The sequence below is a fragment of the Heteronotia binoei genome, chromosome 8 (assembly GCF_032191835.1).
Source record: "Heteronotia binoei isolate CCM8104 ecotype False Entrance Well chromosome 8, APGP_CSIRO_Hbin_v1, whole genome shotgun sequence".
NCBI lineage: Eukaryota > Metazoa > Chordata > Lepidosauria > Squamata > Gekkonidae > Heteronotia > Heteronotia binoei.
Genome location: NC_083230.1, coordinates 60960795 through 60981821, shown reverse-complemented (window position 1 = coordinate 60981821; position 21027 = coordinate 60960795). Strand labels below are relative to the sequence as shown.

Here is a 21027-nt window from a genome sequence, read left to right as displayed (position 1 = left end):
TTAAATCATGAGTTTCCGGTGCAACATTAGGAAAAAGTTCCTGACCGTTAGAGCGATTCCTCAGTGGAACAGGCTTTCTCGGGAGGTGGTGGGCTCTCCTTCCTTGGAGGTTTTTAAACAAGAGGCTAGATGGCCATCTGACAGCAATGAAGATCCTGTGGATTTAGGGGGAGGTATTTGTGGGTTTCCTGCATTGTGCAGGGGGTTGGACTAGATGACCCTGGAGATTCCTTCCAACTCTATGATTCTATGATTCTATACTGCCAATTTTACTGCCTTGATTTCATGGATATATCTGTCTTATATTTTGCTACTTGATTGCTAATATAAGCATTGCCACAACATGGTTGTAATGTTTGTTTCAGTCTTTGTTTCCTTTACATTTATGGAACCTTCCAAAGACTAATACATTTACTGTGGCCCAAACTCTTGCCAGTTAGAGCCAGTTTGGTGTAGTGGTTAAGTGTGCGGACTCTTATCTGGGAGAACCGGGTTTGATTCCCCACTCCTCCACTTGCACCTGCTAGCATGGCCTTGGGTCAGCCATAGCTCTGGCAGAGGTTGTCCTTGAAAGGGCAGCTGCTGTGAGAGCCCTCTCCAGCCCCACCCACCTCACAGGGTGTCTGTTGTGGGGGGGGGAAGGTAAAGGAGATTGTGAGCCGCTCTGAGACTCTTCGGAGTGGAGGGCGGGATATAAATCCAATATCTTCTTCTTCTTCATCTTCTTCTTGACTGCACAACATATTTAATAAAGTAGGTGGTAAACCATGAAAGTTTATGCTGTAATGAATGTGGTAACATTGAAGGTGCCACAGAGTTCATTCTTAGTTTTGCTGCAACATATTAACATTTCTGGAATTTATACTTATGGTCCTATGTAGTATGTCTGAGAGTATAATGATTTACAGTGCAAGTGTAAGACCACTTTCCTGGGAGTAATCTAACCAAATAGGGCTGAGTTTGATTCTGAAAGACTGTTAAGAGCAAATGGTGAACTTCTTCCTCACAAACCCATGATATGAACACTTTCCTAGAATTAAATTATTTGAAACATTACATTTGCTCCCCTATAAACTGATGTACATATATTTATGCTCACCTGGTTCCTATGGTGCTAAACCACTATAAGTAATATGCAGATTGCAGGTATAATCTTCTAGTGCTAGCCTCAAAATGCCCCTCTCTAAATTTAAGTAGCTGGTTTCTAAAGGAATGACCATATGAGACCAAAATGTTCTCAAAGACATACATATGCATTTAACTGTATCATAAATTAGTGTTCTGCTGTTATATGTACACTGCCAAGGGCAAAATCTGATATAAATTTTATAAGGCTGAAAATATAATGATGAGCGAAACACATATTTCTAACTGAAACAGAGTGAAGGCAGCTGTTTTTATAACCACATGAAAGCATTCTCCATTAATAGGCCTACAATCAGTACAGATATTGAAAGGAGTGGCAGAACAGGAAAGCCACAGGGCATTCAGAAGAAAACCTTCAACAAAGTGTAATTAAAACCAGCAAGAAATGACTCCACGAAAAGAATAAAAGCTATTTGTTAAATAACGATTTTTAAAAATCACACTGGCTACTTATCTGGAATAGAAGAAATTTTGTTGTACCTTTCTCATTTTCAAGTTCCTCTGACAGAAGATGGTAGCAGCAGCCCACACTGCAAACTGCCTTAATCTCAGGTTGAGCAGTAAAAATCCGGAGAGTGCTTGGCGCAAGATCACCACATGTGTGTAGACCTACCATTATGCAGTCCTAAAATAAGGAAGACCCCCCCCCCAAAAAAACCCCAACAGAATTTAGAAGTAAGGCACATGATACACCAAGCACTAATAATGTGTGTCATCCAGTGTTCTCTCTAAACTGAGTCAGCGTGAGCTAGCTCACAGATTTTTAGCCTCCAGCTCACACATTTTTGTCTTAGCTCAGGAAGGATGACCGCAGAGCACAATAATTTATGCAGTAGCTCACAACTTTAATGCCAGTAGCTCATAAAGTAGAATTTTTGCTCACAAGACTCTGCAGCTTAGAGGGAACATGCCATCATCATCAGAATTTTTCCTTCACCTCACTCCTCCCTATAAATCAATAAGCATTAAAGTCACTTTGGATTAAGTAGGAAGGGGCAAAGAAATATGCACAATGGTGATGGAGAGGGTGGGAATGTTCCAGCTTTGTATGATTTATTAAAGAGATCACCATTTTCAAGTACCTTAAGGGCTGTCATATAGAGGATGGTGCAGAATTGTTTTCTGTTTACCCAGAAGGTAAGACTAGAACCAATAGGTTGAAATTACATCAAAAGAATTTCCAGCTCAACATTAGGAAGAACTTCCTGACAGTCAGAGTGGTTCCTCAGTGGAACAAGCTTCCTTGGGAGGTGGTGGGCTCTCCTTCTAGACTAAATGGACTAGATGACCCTGGAGGTCCCTTAAGATTCTATGATTCCAACCAAACAAGGGGCTATAGGACAAAGTGACCCAAATCAGTAAATGCCATTTAATCGGTATATAATACATTCTTGAGATGGGGGTGGGGAAATCACAAGCTTTTCTTTCTTTATTCAGGTTTGGGGGTCAACGATTCACAACTTCTGATTCTGATTTTTCTTTTGGATCATAATGAAATTTCAGCAAATTCAACATTTGCACAGGGGTTTAGACAAAAGACTACAAAGAGAGAACAGAAAACATTTGGGAGGAGAAGCCTAGAAGATAGAAAGGAAAATGGAGGATAGCTTGAAAAGAGAGAAGAGGCTGGGTCCATTGTGGAGTGATAAGAATTCCCTGCCCTGCGTGTTTTGCTCATCCCGAGCTTGTTTTAGCCTACTTTTCAAGGTCCCAAAGCTGCTTATGCAACTCAAAATGCACTTGAAAATGTTTCTTGGGCAAGATATTCTCAGCTGAGCTCAACAGAGGCATGATGGAAGGGTGACCTGCTTACTGCCTTGCCTCTAGTAGCCTCAAAGATGGCAGCTGGTAGGGAAAAAAAATATTCTCAGATGTTTCAATCTAGGCACAGATAATGGATGCCTGGCTGCTTTCTGCTCTTCCTGATGGCACCACTAAGAGCACCTGGAGGAAAAGGTATTCTCAGCTAGAACTGAATGCTCTCAGCTAGAACTGGATGCAGCTGGAGTGCCCAGCTGACTCCTCTCCTCCTACTAATGACTTCATTGAGGACCTCATTGGTTAACCTTGCATCCTATTGGTTTTCCTCTTGCTTCTGCCTAACCTTAACTAGATGCCTCTTTGGCTTACATTACCATGAAAAAAGTTGGATACTACTGGTATTAAAGGTAACAACAAAGGAAACATATATTTTAAGATTAAAATTTGCATATTGTAATGTAATCCTATATGCATGGCTAAAATGAAATAATAGAGACATTTTGGAAACAACAGAAATTTAAACAAAGGGCAAGTTTACTCAAAATAGGTTTCTGAAGCCTGAAAGAATCCTGCTTTATATATAGGCTGAAGTGTTCAATACTTTTTCAAAAACAGAGAACAGTGAGTAAGAGAAATGCTTTATGTAACATACCACTTAACTGAACCTGTATGTATGAGATGACATTTAGCATGCTATTTCTAATGGTGTCATTTCAAAACATTCTCCGTGTTTTCATTTACACCATGCTGTTTAAGAAAAGCAAATGTTACAGAGATTTGATTCATGAATTCAAAACTCATACACTTGTTTTTCTTAACAAAGCTTGAAACATTCCTCTAGTGTAAGGAGCCTTCCCCTGATGGAAGTGAATCTTTTGCTGCAGGAAGAGTCATGTTCACCAAAGGAAGGCTCCTTAGGCTGGAAGGCTTCAAACTTGGCTGAGAGAAGCAGTAGAATAAAGTAAAGATTTCAAGCATCAAATTTTAGTAAGTATGAACTAGGATAACAAATTCAATAACCTCCAGATCTGCAACAATATCACTTAGCTCTGTTTCTGCAGTGATATAGGACGTTAATGGAGAATATATGTTGGCTTCCTTTGACCTGCTTGCTTTGGCTTTAAGAGATGCCATCTTCCTTTGTTCTTTCTCCTCTTCACAGAGCTCCCTGCATTTACTTTTGTGTGAACTGTCCACTTCCACAGCGTCACCAGGCAAAATATTTAGAAACACATTTTCTGAAATGTTGTTCTCATCGAGCTGCAGCTGAGCCCCAGAGGAAAGTACATGTTGTTTGCTAGTAATAGATGTATTGGAGTCTGTGTAAACATCAGCTGTTTCAAAAAGAATAGCATCTGGAGTAGCCACAAGGGTCTGCCTTAGAAGACTGTTATTAGTACTTAAGAGCTGTTCATTGATATTTGCTTTACATTTCTCTTTATCTTGCTCTGGTCTTTCTTTTTCTTTTTCCAACACTTGGCCTCTGACATTTGCTCTTGCTTGACTTTGATAGGCTCTCCAGTGTTTTTTCAATTTCTTGTTCCTTTCATTAGCTCCGTGGGTGTTTGTATTTGAAGAATCAATTCCATAAACCTTCAGATTATATTGCATTGACAAGAAGGAGCTCAAGTAGCCTTTTCCAGAGCCCAGGTCAATCACCTAGAAGTGTGGATAACAACAAGAATCAAAAAGTAGCAAATACTCCTATTAGAAAAATAGCAACCATTAGCAGTGTAATTACAATAAACATATGGATCATATAATATACTTAATATACTGATGTTTCCCTTCCTATTTTTCATACAAGCAATTAGGTTAAAACTCACTCCAGAATTGCAATAATTTTAAATGCGTTAGTTGAAAGGTAGCTATGTTGGGAGATTGGTGTAGCAAAGTGATATCTAGGCCATATTGCACCATATTATTAATAATGTTTCAAAGCACATAAGATACCATCAGGAATTTCAAATTATGTAAATGCACCTGGAAGCAATGTTATAATCTGTCTGTAATTTCCTTTATAAAAGAGTAACATACTGAGATGTCTATAAAGATAGAACCATAAAACAGAGATGCAGTCCATCCTGTCCAGTGTCTTATGACAGTTCAAAAACTTGAATGTTTTAGCTTAGGCTACTACTTAATTTTGTACTACTGGAGAGGCGGTTCAGGAGACACTCCACTCTTTGGATTCAGTCTGGGCTAAGATCAGAAACAGGGCCAAGGTTCGTATGTTCCCTCTCACTACCCCATTCACTGCAGGGAGAAGTGGGAAAAAAGAGAGCCTCATGGCAAAAGAAACACAGAATAACAGTAACTGCTGTTCAGAATGTACACAGCACATTCCCACTGTTCCTAGACCTGCATAGATATCATCTCAGACTCAGTAACTCTTATTTTTTTTTGTTTAAACCAATTTTATTGTTCTGCAATATATTGTAATAATATCACCTATTATTAAAAAGTTAATACAAATGCATTGCATTTTTCTCCCCCCCCTTTTCATGACCCCCAAAGGTGTATTTTAATTAAATTGCTAAAAAAATAAAAGGTAATTTTATCAATTAAAGAACCTTTATAATAAAAACAAATAAAAAATCTTAAAACAAGAAAAGAAAAAAAACATGTGTTAGTTATAATCCATGTTCATTATAATCTTTTAGTCCTTATCAAAAAAAGGTTGAAAAAGATATGTTCATATAGTCTTGTTTTTTGACTTCAGTCCGTTTATTATTCCTCAAAAGTTCAACTGTTATCAAAAATCACCAAGTATTTTACCTTCCATTGCTTTTCAACATATTTTTTAAATTTTCCCCACTCAATTTCTCTAAATCATATTCTTTTAAGATTCTTGTAAGCTTGTCCATTTCACTCCAATGCATAACTTTTAGAATCCAGTCCCACTTTTCTGGTATTTTATTTTGCCTCCACATCTGCGCATATAATGTCTGTGCAGCTGAAAGCATGTACCAAATTATCGTTCTATCTTGTTTCGGAAATTTTTCCATTTGTAATCCCAACAAAAAGATGTCTGGTGCCTTCTTAATGTCATAACCCAAAATTTTTGAAATCTCTTGCTGAATCATTTGCCAAAATTGTTTTGCCTTTTCACAAGTTCACCACATATGGTAGAAAGATCCTTCATGTTTTTTACATTTCCAACATCTCTCTGACACCTGATTGTTCACTTTTACCAATTTCTTAGGTGTCATATACCACCTATATAACATTTTGAAACAGGTTTTTTTTTAATATTATAACATGTCGATATCTTCATAGAGTTCTTCCATAAGTACTCCCATGACTCCATCTGTATTTCCTTATTTATATTTATCGCCCATTTTATCATTTGAGATTTAACTACTTCTTCTTCCGTAGACCATTTCAATAATAATGTGTACGTTCTTGAAATCAATTTTTCGTTATCGCCGAACAGCATTCTCTCCAATTTTATTTGTTCTTGTCTTATTCCATCATTTTTAATGTCCTGTTCAAGCAAACTCTTAATTTGTTGCAATTGAAACCAATTATATTTGTATTGTAGTTCTTTAGCTGATTTTAATTCCACCTTTCCTCCATGTATTTTTAAAAGTTGTTTATATGATAACCACTTCTCTTCTTTAATATCTGAATATAGTTTTATTACTTCTGCTGGCACAATCCAATGCGGTTTCCTCTCATCCCCATATCTTTTATATTTTGACCAGGTATCTAACAAATTGCTTCTTATATAGTGATGCGAGAAAAAACCATCCATCTTACTTTTCCCATAACACATATATGCATGCAAACCAAAGACATTTCCATGACCTTCTAGTGCTAATAGTTTTCTATTTAATAACGTCATCCATTCCTTGATCCACACCAAACATAATGCATCATGGTACAACTTTAAATCAGGCAGTTGGAAGCCTCCCTTTTCTTTTGCATCAGTCAAAATTTTCATTTTAATTCTTGTTTTTTTCCCGGTCCATACAAATTCTGAAATTTTCCTTTGCCATTTATTAAATTGTTTATTATCTTTCACTATTGGAATTGTTTGAAACAGGAACATAATTCTTGGTAAAACATTCATTTTTATTGCAGAAATTCTGCCCAGTATAGACAAGTTCAGTTTGTTCCATTTTATCAGATCTCCATCAATCTTATGCCAAAGCTTTTCATAGTTATTTTTATACAAGTCAACATTTTTTGTTGTGATTTCCACACCTAGATATTTTACTTTGGAGGTAACTTCACATTCCGTTAAGCTTTGTAGTTCTTTCTGTTTACTCGTTGGCATGTTTTTGCACAAAATTTTTGATTCTTGTTTATATAAAAACCTGCCAATTCTCCATATTCTTGTATCTTACAAAGCCATAATGGTGCTACATAATGGAGAGCCAGTTTGGTATAGTGGTTAAATATGTGGACTCTTATCTGGGAGAACCGGGTTTGATTCCCCACTCTTCCACTTGCACCTGCAAGAATGGCCTTGGGTCAGCCATAGCTCTGGCAGAGGTTGTCCTTGAAAGGGCAGCTGCTGTGAGAGCCCTCTGCAGCCCCACCCACCTCACAGGGTGTCTGTTCTGGGGGAGGAAGGTAAAGGAGATTGTGAGCCGCTCTGAGACTCTTCGGAGTGGAGGGCGGAATATAAATCCAATCTTCTTCTACATGAGTGGGATTTTCATTTATAAACATTACATCATCTGCAAATGCTCTGTATTTATAAGAAAAACCTCTCAATTTCAGTCCCTCTATCTCTTTATCTTCTTGAATTTGCATAAGCAAAACCTCTAAAGTCATTATAAATATCCATGGAGATAGAGGGCAACCTTGTCTTGTTCCTTTACTAATTATCATTTTTTCTGTCAACTCTGAATTTATACAGAGTCTTGCTTGTTGTTCAGTATATATTGCTTTCACCATTCTTATAAAATCTTCTCCCAATCTCAGTTTCTCCATCACTGCAAGCATAAACTCCCAATTCACATTATCAAATGTTTTCTCTGCGTCTGCAAAAAATAATACTACTTCTTTTTCAGGATGTTTCTCATAATATTCAATAATGTCTATAACTCCTGGGAAGAAATCCTGCTTGCTCTTCTTTAATAAAATTATTCAAATGCTGTTTAAGGTGTTCTGCTAAAATTCTAGCATATATTTTATAGTCGTTGTTAAGTAATGAAATTGGTCTATAATTTTTTACATTCGTGGGGTGTCTGTCTTCTTTCGGTATCAATGAAATTACTGCTTCTTTCCATGTATTAGGTATTTCTCCCTCTATTCTTATAATATTCATCAATTTCTGAAGTTTTGGTAATAGCGCCTCCGCGAGGACTTTGTAAAATTTTGCTGTAAAACCGTCTGGACCAGGTGCCTTCCCTAATTTCATTGAATTAATTGCCGCTTCTATTTCTTCTTTTTCAATTGGTTCATTTAAAACCTTCTCCATATTTCCTGTTAAGGGGTTTACTTTGATTTTCTCTAAATATGCGTTTATTTGTCCCTTATCCGCCTTTTGACATTTAAACAACTTGGCATAATATTTATAAAATTCTCTTTTAATTCCTTCTTGGGCAACAATGTCCTTACCTCCCGATACAATTTTATTTATAACTTTATTCTCCCCCCTTTTTTTTCATTTGCCAGGCCAAGTATTTTCCAGGCTTATTCGCCCCTTCAAAAGATTTCTGTTGAAGTCTTTTTAAATTCCATTCCACTTCTTTGTTTAACAAATGTCTCAATTGACTTTGTAGTATTGTAATCTCCCTTATAATTTTCTTTTCCCTAGGTCTCTTTTTAAGCTCCTTCTCCTTTTTTCCAATCTCTTTTTGAATATCCAGCATTTGTCTTTGGTTCTTTATCTTTATTGTTCAGTGTAATTAGGATGCCCCTCATTACCGCTTTATATGCGTCCCACACAGTTTGAAACTGAATGTCCTCTTTTTCATTTATTTGAAATAAAAATTTAGTCTCCTTTTCCAGAGACACCACTACTTCCTTTTTCTGTAGCAAATCTTCATTTATCCGCCATCTGAGGGTCTTTTTCACGGGTTTTGCAGACCACATTAATGGATTGTGGTCTGCCCCTATTTAAGGAAGAATCTCTATTTTTTTTTGTTATGTCCAAGATCTTTTGCAATCCATAACATATCAATTCTTGAGAAAGAATTATGCCTTGCTGAAAAGAAAGTATAATCGCGTTCTTTGGGGTTAAGTTCCCGCCATATAGCTTCCAGACTTTCTTGTTTCACTAAATAAAACAAAAATGACTTTGGTAGTTTTCCTTCATTTTTTCCCCCAGATCTATCCAAAATATTTTTAACGGTTCCATTAAAATCTCCCATTATCATGATTTGCTCATATGTTACTTGGTCTAATTGTTGCATAATGTCTTTAAAGAAAGAGTCTTTTGCTCCATTTGGGGCATACAATCCCAATAACAAAGTTCTTTTGTAGTTCAACATCACTTCCACCATATAGTTTACTTTGGGAGAACATAGAGAAGAAATATTGGTACCAGACATTGGGGGAAATGGCAGACATAGAAGGGGCATCAACTCTATGGGCACCTGATACAATAGACCAGAATTTTTTAGAGTTCTTTAAGATTATGGCCTGGTATAGCTCCTCCCCTTGAAGTTTAACATAATCATTCTTTTTGCTTATAATAACCTGGGACAGCTGATTTTTAAGATCAAAGTACTCTGATGGTAAAGACAAAGCCCCAGAGTCACAGTAACATCTGTAGGTGTTACGCAACAGAGTTTTAACGGCTCTACATTCTTCATCAAACCAGGGCTGCAGAGATTTTATGTTTCTTTCCTTTTTTACATTTTTAGGTTTAACATTTAGTGAACTAAGAATGTTACATACTAGAGAATCATAGGCTATTGTTAGCACTGAAGAATTCGTTGCGGTGGTTAAAACCCTTCTAAGATTCAAAAGGGAATGAGAATTTAAAGTAACTGAGCTGCTTTTTAGTCTGACTATTCCAGCAGATTTTTGGTAAGGACGTAGACTCCAACAAGTGTATAGAGGGATTAAGGGAAGAGTCTGGGGAAGACTCTGTATGAAGGATCAAGATAAATGGAAGGTGATCACTAATAATGAGATCACATATACAGAAATCTTTTATGTAAAATTCTAGTGAGAAAGGGACAGTAATATAATCAATTATACTGAAACCTTTCTTAGAAATGAACGTAAAATCCCCCGAATGAGAAAATCTTTCCAAACCATTTAACCAGACCCTATTGTGTTGGATACAAAATTTGGCAAAGCAAATGCCTGCCAAATTTGAATAGCTATCTTTAGATTGCCTCCTATAGGAAAAAAAAAGGTGGTAAGGTATCATCTAGCATATTTTAAGGATGTCACAGTTGACAGCTAAAGGAATTTCAAAGCATCACTTCCACCGCAATATATCTACCATTATCATCCTTAAAAATCAATTTTGAGTCTAATACTTGTTTAACATAAAAAACAACACCCCCTTTTTTTTTCTCCTTAGCCAATGAACAAAATTCCAGGCCCAGTTGTTTATTCCATAAAAAATTGTAATCCATTTGTTTAATGTGTACTTCTAGTAGGCAAATTATATTACATTTTTGTTTCCTAATCCAATGAAAAGTTGCCCTTCTTTTTTGTGGTGAATTTAGTCCATTTACATTCCAAGGTATTAATTTGTAATCCATCATGATTTTTTATTTTTATTCTGTAGCTCCAAATTTCTTATATTCATCCAAAAACTTCGTCATTTCTTAACTGCTTGTAATTGTAAATCTCTTTCCTTTGTATTCAAAACTTAAACCCTCTGGAAGTATCCATCTATATCTCATTTCATTTTCTCTCAGCTTTTCAGTCAATTTTTTATACAGTCTCCTGTCATTTATGACTTTTCTTGGCAATTCTTTCATGATTCTTACACTACTGCCATCCACCTCCAGTGTATTTTCAAATTGTTTACTTAGAATCTTTCCCACCATATCTCTTGACACAAATATTACTACCACATCTCTTGGTAATTTGTTTTTTTCTGGCATAGTCTGAGTCAACCCTGTAGATATAGTCATAAAAATAACTGGTTTCATCAGGGTCATCCCCCAAAAACTCAGCAATGATTCTTATTATATATGTCCTTAAATCAGTCTCAACAGATTCAGGTACCCCTCTCAAACGTATCTGATTTTCCATTAGTTTACATTCTTGTGGTACTGCTTTCTCCTGCATTTTTTATAGTGGAATCCACTGTATCAATCCTTGAGTCTTTCACCTTTTCTTCTACCTCCTTCTTCTACCTTCTACCTTTCTTTAACGCTGCTTGGGAGTCTTTCCTGAGATCCTCAATTTTTTTTATTTCTTTCTTAACCGCCTCTGCACTGGATTCAATGTTTTTTTTTATTCTTTCTTACTCTCTGTTATTGAATCTTTTATTACTTTTGCCAGTCTTGCCTCCATGGCTTCTATTGCCTCCTGTCATTTAGCCATTTTTGCTTCTTCAAGTGACCTAGCCCTCGTACGAATCTGCTTTGCTCCTGATTTATGCACAGACATCACTGCCTGCCCATTGCTAAAATAGCCTCTGAGGTTGCCATCACCACATTGAATTTCAGTTACACAGTCGTACAGATTAAAGCATGCCCTTTTAGATGAGCCCAAAATCACCATTCCCAGAAGCTCCTAAGTCGAGATAGTATTTTCTTCAAAATGGTGTCCGTGGCTTTTCTGCCCCCTTTTAAAAAAAATTTCCTTTTTCTCCTGGAGTGCTCCAAAATTAGTTCAAAGCATATAATCTAATAGATTTCACCTTTTAATGATGATTTCTGCCGGCTCCACTATTTTTTAAAGTCCCGTTTTCTTTTAATTTTTTTTAAACTTTTGACCTTCTTTTAATGGCCGCCAGTACTTCTCTATGATTTATGGTCCAAGAGAGGGCTAGGAGGCTTGAAGTTTTCCCTTCTCTTAATGGCAGTTTTCCCTTCTCTTAATGGCTACTTCCTTGTCTGGCCCGATCACAGGTATTCAAAACAGAAGTTGTTTTTCCTCTTTTAACCTTGTTTCTCAAACTTCATTAGTCCCAAATTTACCCCCTCCTTTATCTTTTTTACTTTAAAATAACGTATTTGGATCCAGACCCTTGTCTTTATTTCAAATAAGTCTTATTTTAGGCCCGGAGTGATAGATAAAGATCTTTTACCTTTAAAGTCGCTATCCTTTTGAACACCGTTCTCTTCAAAGATAGATGTTAAACAGTTCCAAAGAAGCTTTGAATCCTGGTGAATTTAAGTCAATTTAATGACCCCAGAAGTCCTCTGTAGACATTGGAATGTAATCCTTCTCTGGGAACTCTTCAAAGCCAAAAAGGAACCCCACTGGAATTCCTCGTCAGCCAAAGTAAATCCCCTCAGAATTTAATATGCATGTCTTGGCCTTCTCCCTGCCTGGGAGAAGTAGGCAGCAGGTGTTAGGATCACCTTCTCTGCCCCGAACAGAGGCTCTGGTCTGCTCCTCTCCTGAGAAGCAGCTCACTCCTCCATGACCCAAACCAGGAAGCCAGACTCAGTAACTCTTATGACCACCTGTAAAGTATGTCAGTTCTGCAGGTAGGGAGACCATGCAGAGAAAACAGAGGCTTGCCTCAAGATACAAGGTGAGCCAACAGCCAACGTGGGATCTGAATTGCACCCTTCCCTGAAAACAGCTAACACTTTTTTGTTCTTATGCTACACCAGTTCTCCAGATCTGTCAGTTCATTCACTCACTGAGAAGGTACAGAAGGAAAGAAATGAGCCTGGAGCCAATCCTGATCTCTCCCTGGGTCACATCCTAAGAGCAAAGTACTGCCTGAAATGGTTCAGGGTATCTCATTTACTTGTTTTTCTCTTACTTGGAGATGCAATACCCATTTCCAAACTTTCAAGGCCTTGATGGTTAAAACTGCATTCTTCACTTAGAAAATCCCCTCTCTGCCAATAAGTTAATACTTCTGCCCCAGTACTTCCCTTTCACTGAGAAGTTACTATTAGCAATCTGCTTGAATGACTGTTAACAATCTGCCCATATAATGGGCAGAGTTCTAGTTTCTTGTTGCCATTGGTTAATTAAAACCACCATAACCCTACTAAATAATCAAGAGCAAGTTAAACAGTCCACAAATGCAGCCATTTTTTCATACATTTTAAAACTTCATACACTGCACATATCCTCTAAGTGCAGCTAACATGTTTTGACTGTTCAGAAAGTCATATAAAACATCCATTTTTGTGTTATTAAAAACAATCCCTGGATCTAAATAAGCCCTAATTTCAGTATCAAGAACAACATTAGTCTGAGAAGCCTTAGAGATAAAACTGTTTTGGTTCAAATGATAAAAATAATAATTATTTACCTATAACCCATTTTTCTCACAACACTCAATTTCAAAATACACATAAAAAAAAAGGACAGCAAAGTGAGATACCATTAAATTGTTTCAGGTATGAAAGCAAGTCAAGTCAAGTTTATTGCATTAGCTCAAAGCCATAGCAAACAACATAAAGAAAAAGTACAACAAAATATAAAACAATCACATTAGATTCCATAAAATATCCATTAAAAAGATCTAAGACCATAATATATCATTAACAAACATGAATCCTAGTAACAAAGGGCAAGGTGACTGATCCCATAATACCCAATGTGAGCATTTCCCCAAACAAAGATAAAAGGAAAAGTGAAGAAGTGAGCAGTGACTCCAAAGAAGTGAGCAGTGACTCACAAAAACTCATACCCTGCCACCAATCTTGCTAAACTTTGAGGAGTTACTGGGCTCTTGCTTTTTTCTACTGCTATGGACAGACTAATGTGGTCATCTTGATCTAAAGCTAATTCCTGAAATCGTTCTCCAAATACTAATGAAAATGTGCCATCATATATTAATGCAGTTTATAGTATTTCTCTTCTTTCAGCCTTTTCATCACTGTGTTTTATGCTGCTCGGAGTCCTGTGCATCAAGCTAAGTATAGGCTTGAAAGTCAAATTGGCTCTGCTTTGCTCTACTGACATCTAGTGGCTATCAACTTGCCAGTATTACCTTGGCAAACTACTTTTATTGACTTTTTAATCAAAGGGGGAAAAACATCCACACCATACATATGTAATGAATATTTGTGTTCACTTTTGAAAAGAGCAGTGAAAGTTATGTTAAGCACACTGAAATAAAACATACTGGAAAAAGCTAATCCCTGCTGACATACCACTGACTCAACTTGGAAAAGCAATGCCAAGTATAAACTATTAAAATGAAATTTCCAAGACATAATGAAAGTTTTATTGGGTTAAGCATTATGGCCAAACACTGTTTTTGAAAGCAACAAGACAAAAAACATGTATGCAACCAGGCTAAGCTCTTTAAGTGGCAATAAATCTTCAGTCCTTAAAAAAAAAAACCCTGTCTGTTCAACTGATATCAAAGAATGTTTTTAAAAATTATTTTGGAAAAAAGGAATGTTATGGTTTATTATTATAAACTTCAAGAATGAAATAATATACAAGGACTGAGTCTTCAGTCTTTCGTCTCACATTCTAATTCAAATAGCCTTGTAAGAATCCACCTTTTAAAATTAAGGTTTATCTATATCACTTGCTTTTAAAATTAAGCAGATCCTAGATACTTGTTCCAGGTTCCAAAAAGCTTAGTAAAGTACAAATGAATGTTTGCTAATATGAATTTATACATGCTTAGGCTTCTGAAATGTAAAGAAAAAAAGAACAGGAAAAAAATCTGCAAGAGCGCGTCCCTGCTGTTTTATCCCCTGCAGAGAAAGAAAGATTAACTGATGTTTCCTAAATAGAAATCAAGTTTTCCTACTAGTGGAAAACATCACAATGCAAAAACATTGAACTACTTGTGACTTATTCAATCACTGAGGCAAGAAGGCTTACCAGAGGACTTTCAAGTCATATGTATAAAGATGCATGTATATGTTGCCCATCGGGAAAAGCCTATCATCATTTTGCAGTTTCTGTGTTATTCCCAGTAACGGAAGCAACATCTGCCCACATAGGTAATGTGGAATGCATACTTACATATCATGCTGATACCTATCCCACAGAGAGCCAGTTTGGTGTCGTGATTAAATATGTGGACTCTAATGTGGGAGAACGGGGTTTGATTCTGCACGCCTCCACATGCAGCTGCTGGGTGACCTTGGGTCAGTCATAATTCTCTCAGAGCTGTTCCTCTCAAGAGCAGTTCTCATAGAGATCTCTCAGCCCCACCTACCTCACAGGGTGTCTGTTAGGGAAAGGAGATATGTAAACTTTTCTGAGACTCCAAGTGAAGTGCAAGGTATAAATGTAATCTCTTCTTCATCGAGGAAAGTTGCATCTAAGCCTGTGATTCATCTTCACCACATGACAGAAAGGTGCAGATGCTACCAGGAGTGGAACAGCTGAAGGCAACAACATGATCTGTCTTCTGGGAGGAGTCTGCAGAAGCCAAACTGTACAGTGCTTTCTAATTCCACAATAGCTCAAAATGTGGTTCAATTAAACCACAGCTTGTTGCAAACATCTATCGGACATATACAACAAAATATAGTTTGTTCAATGAATGCCAGCTACTATCCTGCTCGTGTCCTTTTTTGATTCCAAACTGAATCCCCGGGTTTGGATGATGACAGTCTTACTATGCATGACATCCATTCATTGTCAATGCGGCTTAAAGACCTAGACCGCTGTGTATAAACTGGCAGAACTAGCGTCAAACATCACCAGCACTGTCAGACTAAACTATCTAATTGTATTGACTGGTTTTTAATGTTGTTAAATAATGTTTTATATTGTTAAATTTAAAGGTTTTATTATTACTGTATGTTATTAAGAAATGTTGTTAGCCGCCCTGAGCCTGCCGAGGCGGGGAGGGCGGGATACAAATCAAATTTATTATTATTATTATTATTATGGTCAGCTGTAAGAAAAGGCAGGGCCACTCAACTACCCCTCCTTCTCACAAAAATAATCTTTTATACCCCAACTCCCCTTTCCCTCTCATTCAGCTGCTTCATTGCATTACTAAACTGTACTCTGACAAGGAGAGTACATGAGAGACCATCCTGTATCTCACAAATTATTCACAGAACCCACATGGGAAATGCTGAACTACCTGAGTTTTCAGTGAGTTCCATTTTGAAGATCTTTTACTCTAGCAGCCAAATAGAATACTTACTTTCTCTTTCACTTTTATTCATAGGAATTTACTTTCAAATGTGTGCATAAAATTATAACCTTAATCTTCAATTAGTGACTGGATTAATATTCTTGCACGTGTACACAGTGGAGAAGTCTGTTTCCTTTTGTTGAAGCAGACACAATTCTGTAGTGCAAAAAAGCATGGAGACTACATGACCGCAGGTTTTGAAATGTGCTGTTAAATTATAGAAGGCTCCATTTAGCTGCAAACCAATCTGCTATTTGTTTCAGCACATGGTTCACACACATACTAACTAGGAGCATAGGATTTGAACCTGCACCTCTCAGTTCTTAGTCCAACTCTCTAATCACTATGCCATTCTGGCTCACATAAAGAATACAAGCGATTATTTCCCTGAAATTCTTAGGGTTGATCTGAAAACAAACAAATAAAACCTGCATATCACAACTGAACACAAAGGTCCTAAATCACATTTACACCTGTGATTCTACTTCTTTGTTGTAAAACTTCTGCCTAAGTAATGATTTTTTAAAAAAGTATATATATTCAAGATTCTCAGAGATAAGAAAAGCTAAAAGATGCCAAGGGTCCCAAGAAACAGTACCATCTGCTCTAGATCAGTTTGAGTTACACTAGAGAATGTACTCAGATTCCTCCACTAAAGTAGAAATGGTATCACCTATGCATGCATTCATGGTGATGCCCTCTCACTGTCTCCTGTCTCTCTTCCAGTACACTCAGGCCACTGATTCCACTCTAAAAGCCATTACAGCCTCTAGAATCCTCATCAAACCACCATACTATGCCCCAAGGTGCAATGACAAAGGAATAGAACACATAGTTCAAGACAAAGCAGTAATAGCCTAACTATAAAATACGTTTTGATAGATACTCAGGCCCTGCCATAAACCACTGTACAGCAGTATTCCAGAGCTCAAACAGGCTCTTGACTAAAGCTGGAGCAATATTGAAAGCTACCTTAGTGGCCAGCCTTAGTTCTAAATTGTACTCTGTCCATGGTTCTGACTCTGAAACTATTTAATCCATCATCAAAGGTACTCTCCTTAGCCATAGCTGCTTGAAACTGCCAGCAGTTTTCATGGGTCTTGCCCTGGAGACAGACAAGTATTGTGTTACCCAAAGGGGCCATCTCCTTTTTGATTGGGGGTATCAGAGAAGGAGACAGAGCTGGCGGGGGGAGGGGGTAATGAGTGAAATCTCCAACTTTGTTTATGGGGCTTTTTTCTGGTAACTGGAAAAAAGCCCACAGGAAAAAAGCTCAAAGAAAAAACAAGGTCATAAACACTCACAGGAAAAAAGCTCATATGGAAAAATGCCCACACAGAAAATAGCCAACATGAAAAAATACCATGTAAAGCACCATAAATATATATGTGGTTCTTTAAATGGTATTTTTTCACGTGGGCTTCATTCGGTACGGGCACCATTCCATGTGGGCTTTTTTCCATGTGGGCATTTTTTCCTGTGAGCATTTATGACCCTGGGTTTTTTTTGTGAACTTTTTTCCTTTGGGCTTTTTTCATGGAACCCTTTTTCCCTTTGAGAAAGAAATAAACCAGCCTGCAGCTTAATCAAGAAAGGTTATTTCATTGAAAGAGGAAATACCAGAAATACAGGAGGAGCAGGAATAAAAGAAGAGGTTTGGGAGAATTATAGTTACCATCCAGGAGAGGAGTAATCTTTGGAGAAGGCTGTGAAATGAACCAGCATTTCACAGAGACGGAAGGAATCAAAACATGTGATACAAAGTGAGCACCCAAGACACACATACTGCATGGGGTAGAGCATGTCCAATAATTGGATAAATTGTTACCTGAGGTCATTGTAACGTGACTGCCCCCTAAAACAATACCTGATGGGATTACACAGAACAGGGGTGTTAAATGTCCGGCCCATGGGCCAGAACCCAGGGCTTTAAAAAGGCTTTTCTCCCCACTCCCCCTTCCTGTCCTCACCCTTTGATGCTCCGAAACTGTCGAAGTTACTAGCTCTTTCTTCCTTGTTTTTGCAGGCTGATACAGGAACTTTGTGGAGTTGTTTCCTTGCAAATAAAGGGTTGATGCTTTGAGCCAGCTTGTCTCTGCTCAATGGATGTGAGAGCTGGTGCCTAGTGAATACTCTAACCTGGGAACCCACAAGGGAGATATTATACTGGAGAGCCATAGCTAATCTAAGCAGACTTGAAGGGGGGCGGAGAGAATCTTGCAATGCCATTTTAATGTTTGCCCAGACTCAGAGAATTTTATATTTTTAGTTACTGCTGTGTTCCTTGTGCTTTTTCTTGATGTTTTATTTTTAAAATTGTATTTCCAAATCCCACTATCCCCCCACCTTTACATTTTAAACAAAATATTGCTAGAGTTTTAAGCACGTTTGTATTTTAAGTTAAAACATAGTATCTTTAATTGTGTTTGTCTGTGTCCTTTATAAAGTTTATATCTCTGCTACCTCACTTTACATTTTATGACACACATGGCCCGGCCCCCCAAAGTCCCATTTGTGTCAGAACCATCCTCCTAACAAATGAGTTTGACACCCCTAACCTAGAGGTAAAACAATGTATGGGGAAAGACTGAATAGTGTTCCCAAGAATAGACAAAGACCTAGGGAAACTTGTGATATTTTTGTATAAATCTAGCTTAATGGTTGCTTGATGACTCGCTGCTGCAGGATGGTGAAGTTACCAGGGATGACTGAAAAGTGTTAAGTTTTTTCAAAATTATGATACAGAGGTCTGGAAAGGTCAGGCCAGGTGAGGAAATGACTAGTTTGATGTAGTGGTTAAGTGTGCGGATTCTTATCTGGCAAAACCCGGTTTGATTCCCCACTCCTCCACGTGCAACTGCTGATGTAACCTTGAGTGAGTCACAAGTCCTTGCAGAGCTGCTCATCTAAAGAGCAGTTTCTGTCAGAGCTCTCTCAACTCCCCCTACCTCACAGGGTGTCTGTTGTGGGGAGGGGACGGGAAAGGTGATTGTAAGCCACTCTGAGACTTCTTTGAATAGTGAAGGGCATAAATCCAATCTCCTCTTCTTCTTTTCCTGAAGACCCATCATTGCCATTGTGCATGGTTTCAAGGTGCGGACAGGGTCATTAGCAGACAAACCATTTCTTTACATCTTCCAGAACTGCTGGCCAGATATGTCTCTAACCTGTGTTTGCTGGCATCCATTTCATGTGATAATGGAACCATTTTGGTTTCATTTGCAGACCAGGTGAGATTTTGCAGTGCTGTTAAAATGAAGGGTGCTTTGACTTATTCCTTTCAGAAACCAAACTGTACCTTCAGTGAGAGGAGACCTCTGAGGCTAACAACTGAACAAACATTGCTATTTTAAAAGCATATAATATTAATTATTCATACCAATTCTTACCTGATTTAAGCCATTATACTTTGCAATGGCATCCACCAGTGTGGACATCAACAGCACTTCATGTGACTTCTTATTATTCATGAAGTCATCCGTTTTCATTTCTACATCTGATCAGGGGGGAAACAGGACTAATTTCAGATTGCATGAACTTTATAATTTCAAAACAAATACATTACTAGCCATCTACCAGTTCTCAAAAGTTAATTTTACTGCTCCCCCCCAATAAAATATATTTTTCCAGTAATGCTTTATCTTGATATTTGTTTTCAGTAAACAAATAACATTCGCATCAATTGACTGCTGAATTATTTAAAAAAAATATATTTCAGGTTCCAAAACATCCCTGAAGAGTCATAATGAAATAAATATGTTTAGAGGAGGGATGGCCAAACTATGGCTCGGGAGCCACATGTGGCTCTTTCATACATATTGTGTGGCTCTTGAAGCCCTCATCAGCCAGCTTGGAGAAGGCATGTGTATCTTTAGATCATTCTCCAAGGCAAGCCAGCTGGCGGCTTGGAGAATGCATTTAAAGTTGCTTTCTTTCCACTTCTCCCTCCCCCATCTATTTGCCTTCCTTCCTTGCAGCTCTCAACCATCTGACATTCATATCCTGCAGCTCTCAAACATCTGACATTCATGTCTTGTGGCTCTCAAACATCTGACATTTATTTTATGTGGCTCTTACATTAAGCAAGTTTGGCCATCCCTGGTTTAGTGGCATTTTACAGAGTATGTTCTCTCATTTACAAGACCTGACCATCCATAGTTCCTGGTGGGGGATCCTCCTTGTTCGCCATGACATGCCTGGTGTGATGACATCATGCAAAAGTGCCATTATCGCACCAGGTATGTTGCTGGGGGACACTCTATACAGGCTTCATGTGATGCAAGTGACTTGTATCCTACTACTTCACACTGCAAAGTTTAAAGCCTTCTTCCAACTTAAGTGGCTCTTCCACCAGGGGAAACTTTGCCAAGTGATGTGGAAGGATATGGGCTGATGTTTCAAATGTCATGTTCAGGATACTGGCTATTTTCTACAGCCCCCTATTTCTTTACCTGGCTTGCTTTTGAGGTTCCATTTCCCCATCCAGTTTTCTGCTAAACCAAATGCCTTGCCCATATGTGGATGTACATTTCTGTTCTGCAGTGAAATCTCGAATCCATACTAGGGATGGGCACGAATCAACGGACGAACTGCAATTCATGCTTAAAATGGCCAATTTGTGATTCATCATGAATCGGTTTGGCAAATGGTGTTGTGCGCAAAATAAAAACAAAACAGCTTTTCTGGGTAGTTCATCTGTGTTGTAATTAGTTCATTTTTAGCAGACAGGCTGGTGTCAAATCAATTAATTTCCAGGCAGCAGGTCTCTAGCCTAGGGTTGCCAGGTCCTACCTGGTTCCTGGTGGGGGATCCTCCTTGTGCGCCATGACATGCCTGTGTGATGACATCATGCAAAAGTGCCATTATCGCACCAGGTATGTTGCTGGGGGAAACTCTATCACTTGGGGAAAACTCTAGGGCTATGTTTTTCCCCAAAT

The 21027-nt window shown here is 37.9% G+C and overlaps 1 protein-coding gene across 1 annotated transcript in view; it reads right to left on the bottom strand.

Annotated features, from left to right (window-relative positions):
* METTL25 (methyltransferase like 25) overlaps positions 1-21027 on the bottom strand; it is a 72293-nt gene that overhangs the window by 37367 nt on the left and 13899 nt on the right. Inside the window, exons 3-5 of the mRNA XM_060245142.1 lie at positions 19480-19586; positions 3928-4566; positions 1627-1771 (exon numbers count right to left, since the gene is read on the bottom strand). Of these exons, the coding sequence (XP_060101125.1) occupies positions 1627-1771; positions 3928-4566; positions 19480-19586 (891 nt within the window). The remainder of the gene's footprint in view (positions 1-1626; positions 1772-3927; positions 4567-19479; positions 19587-21027) is intronic.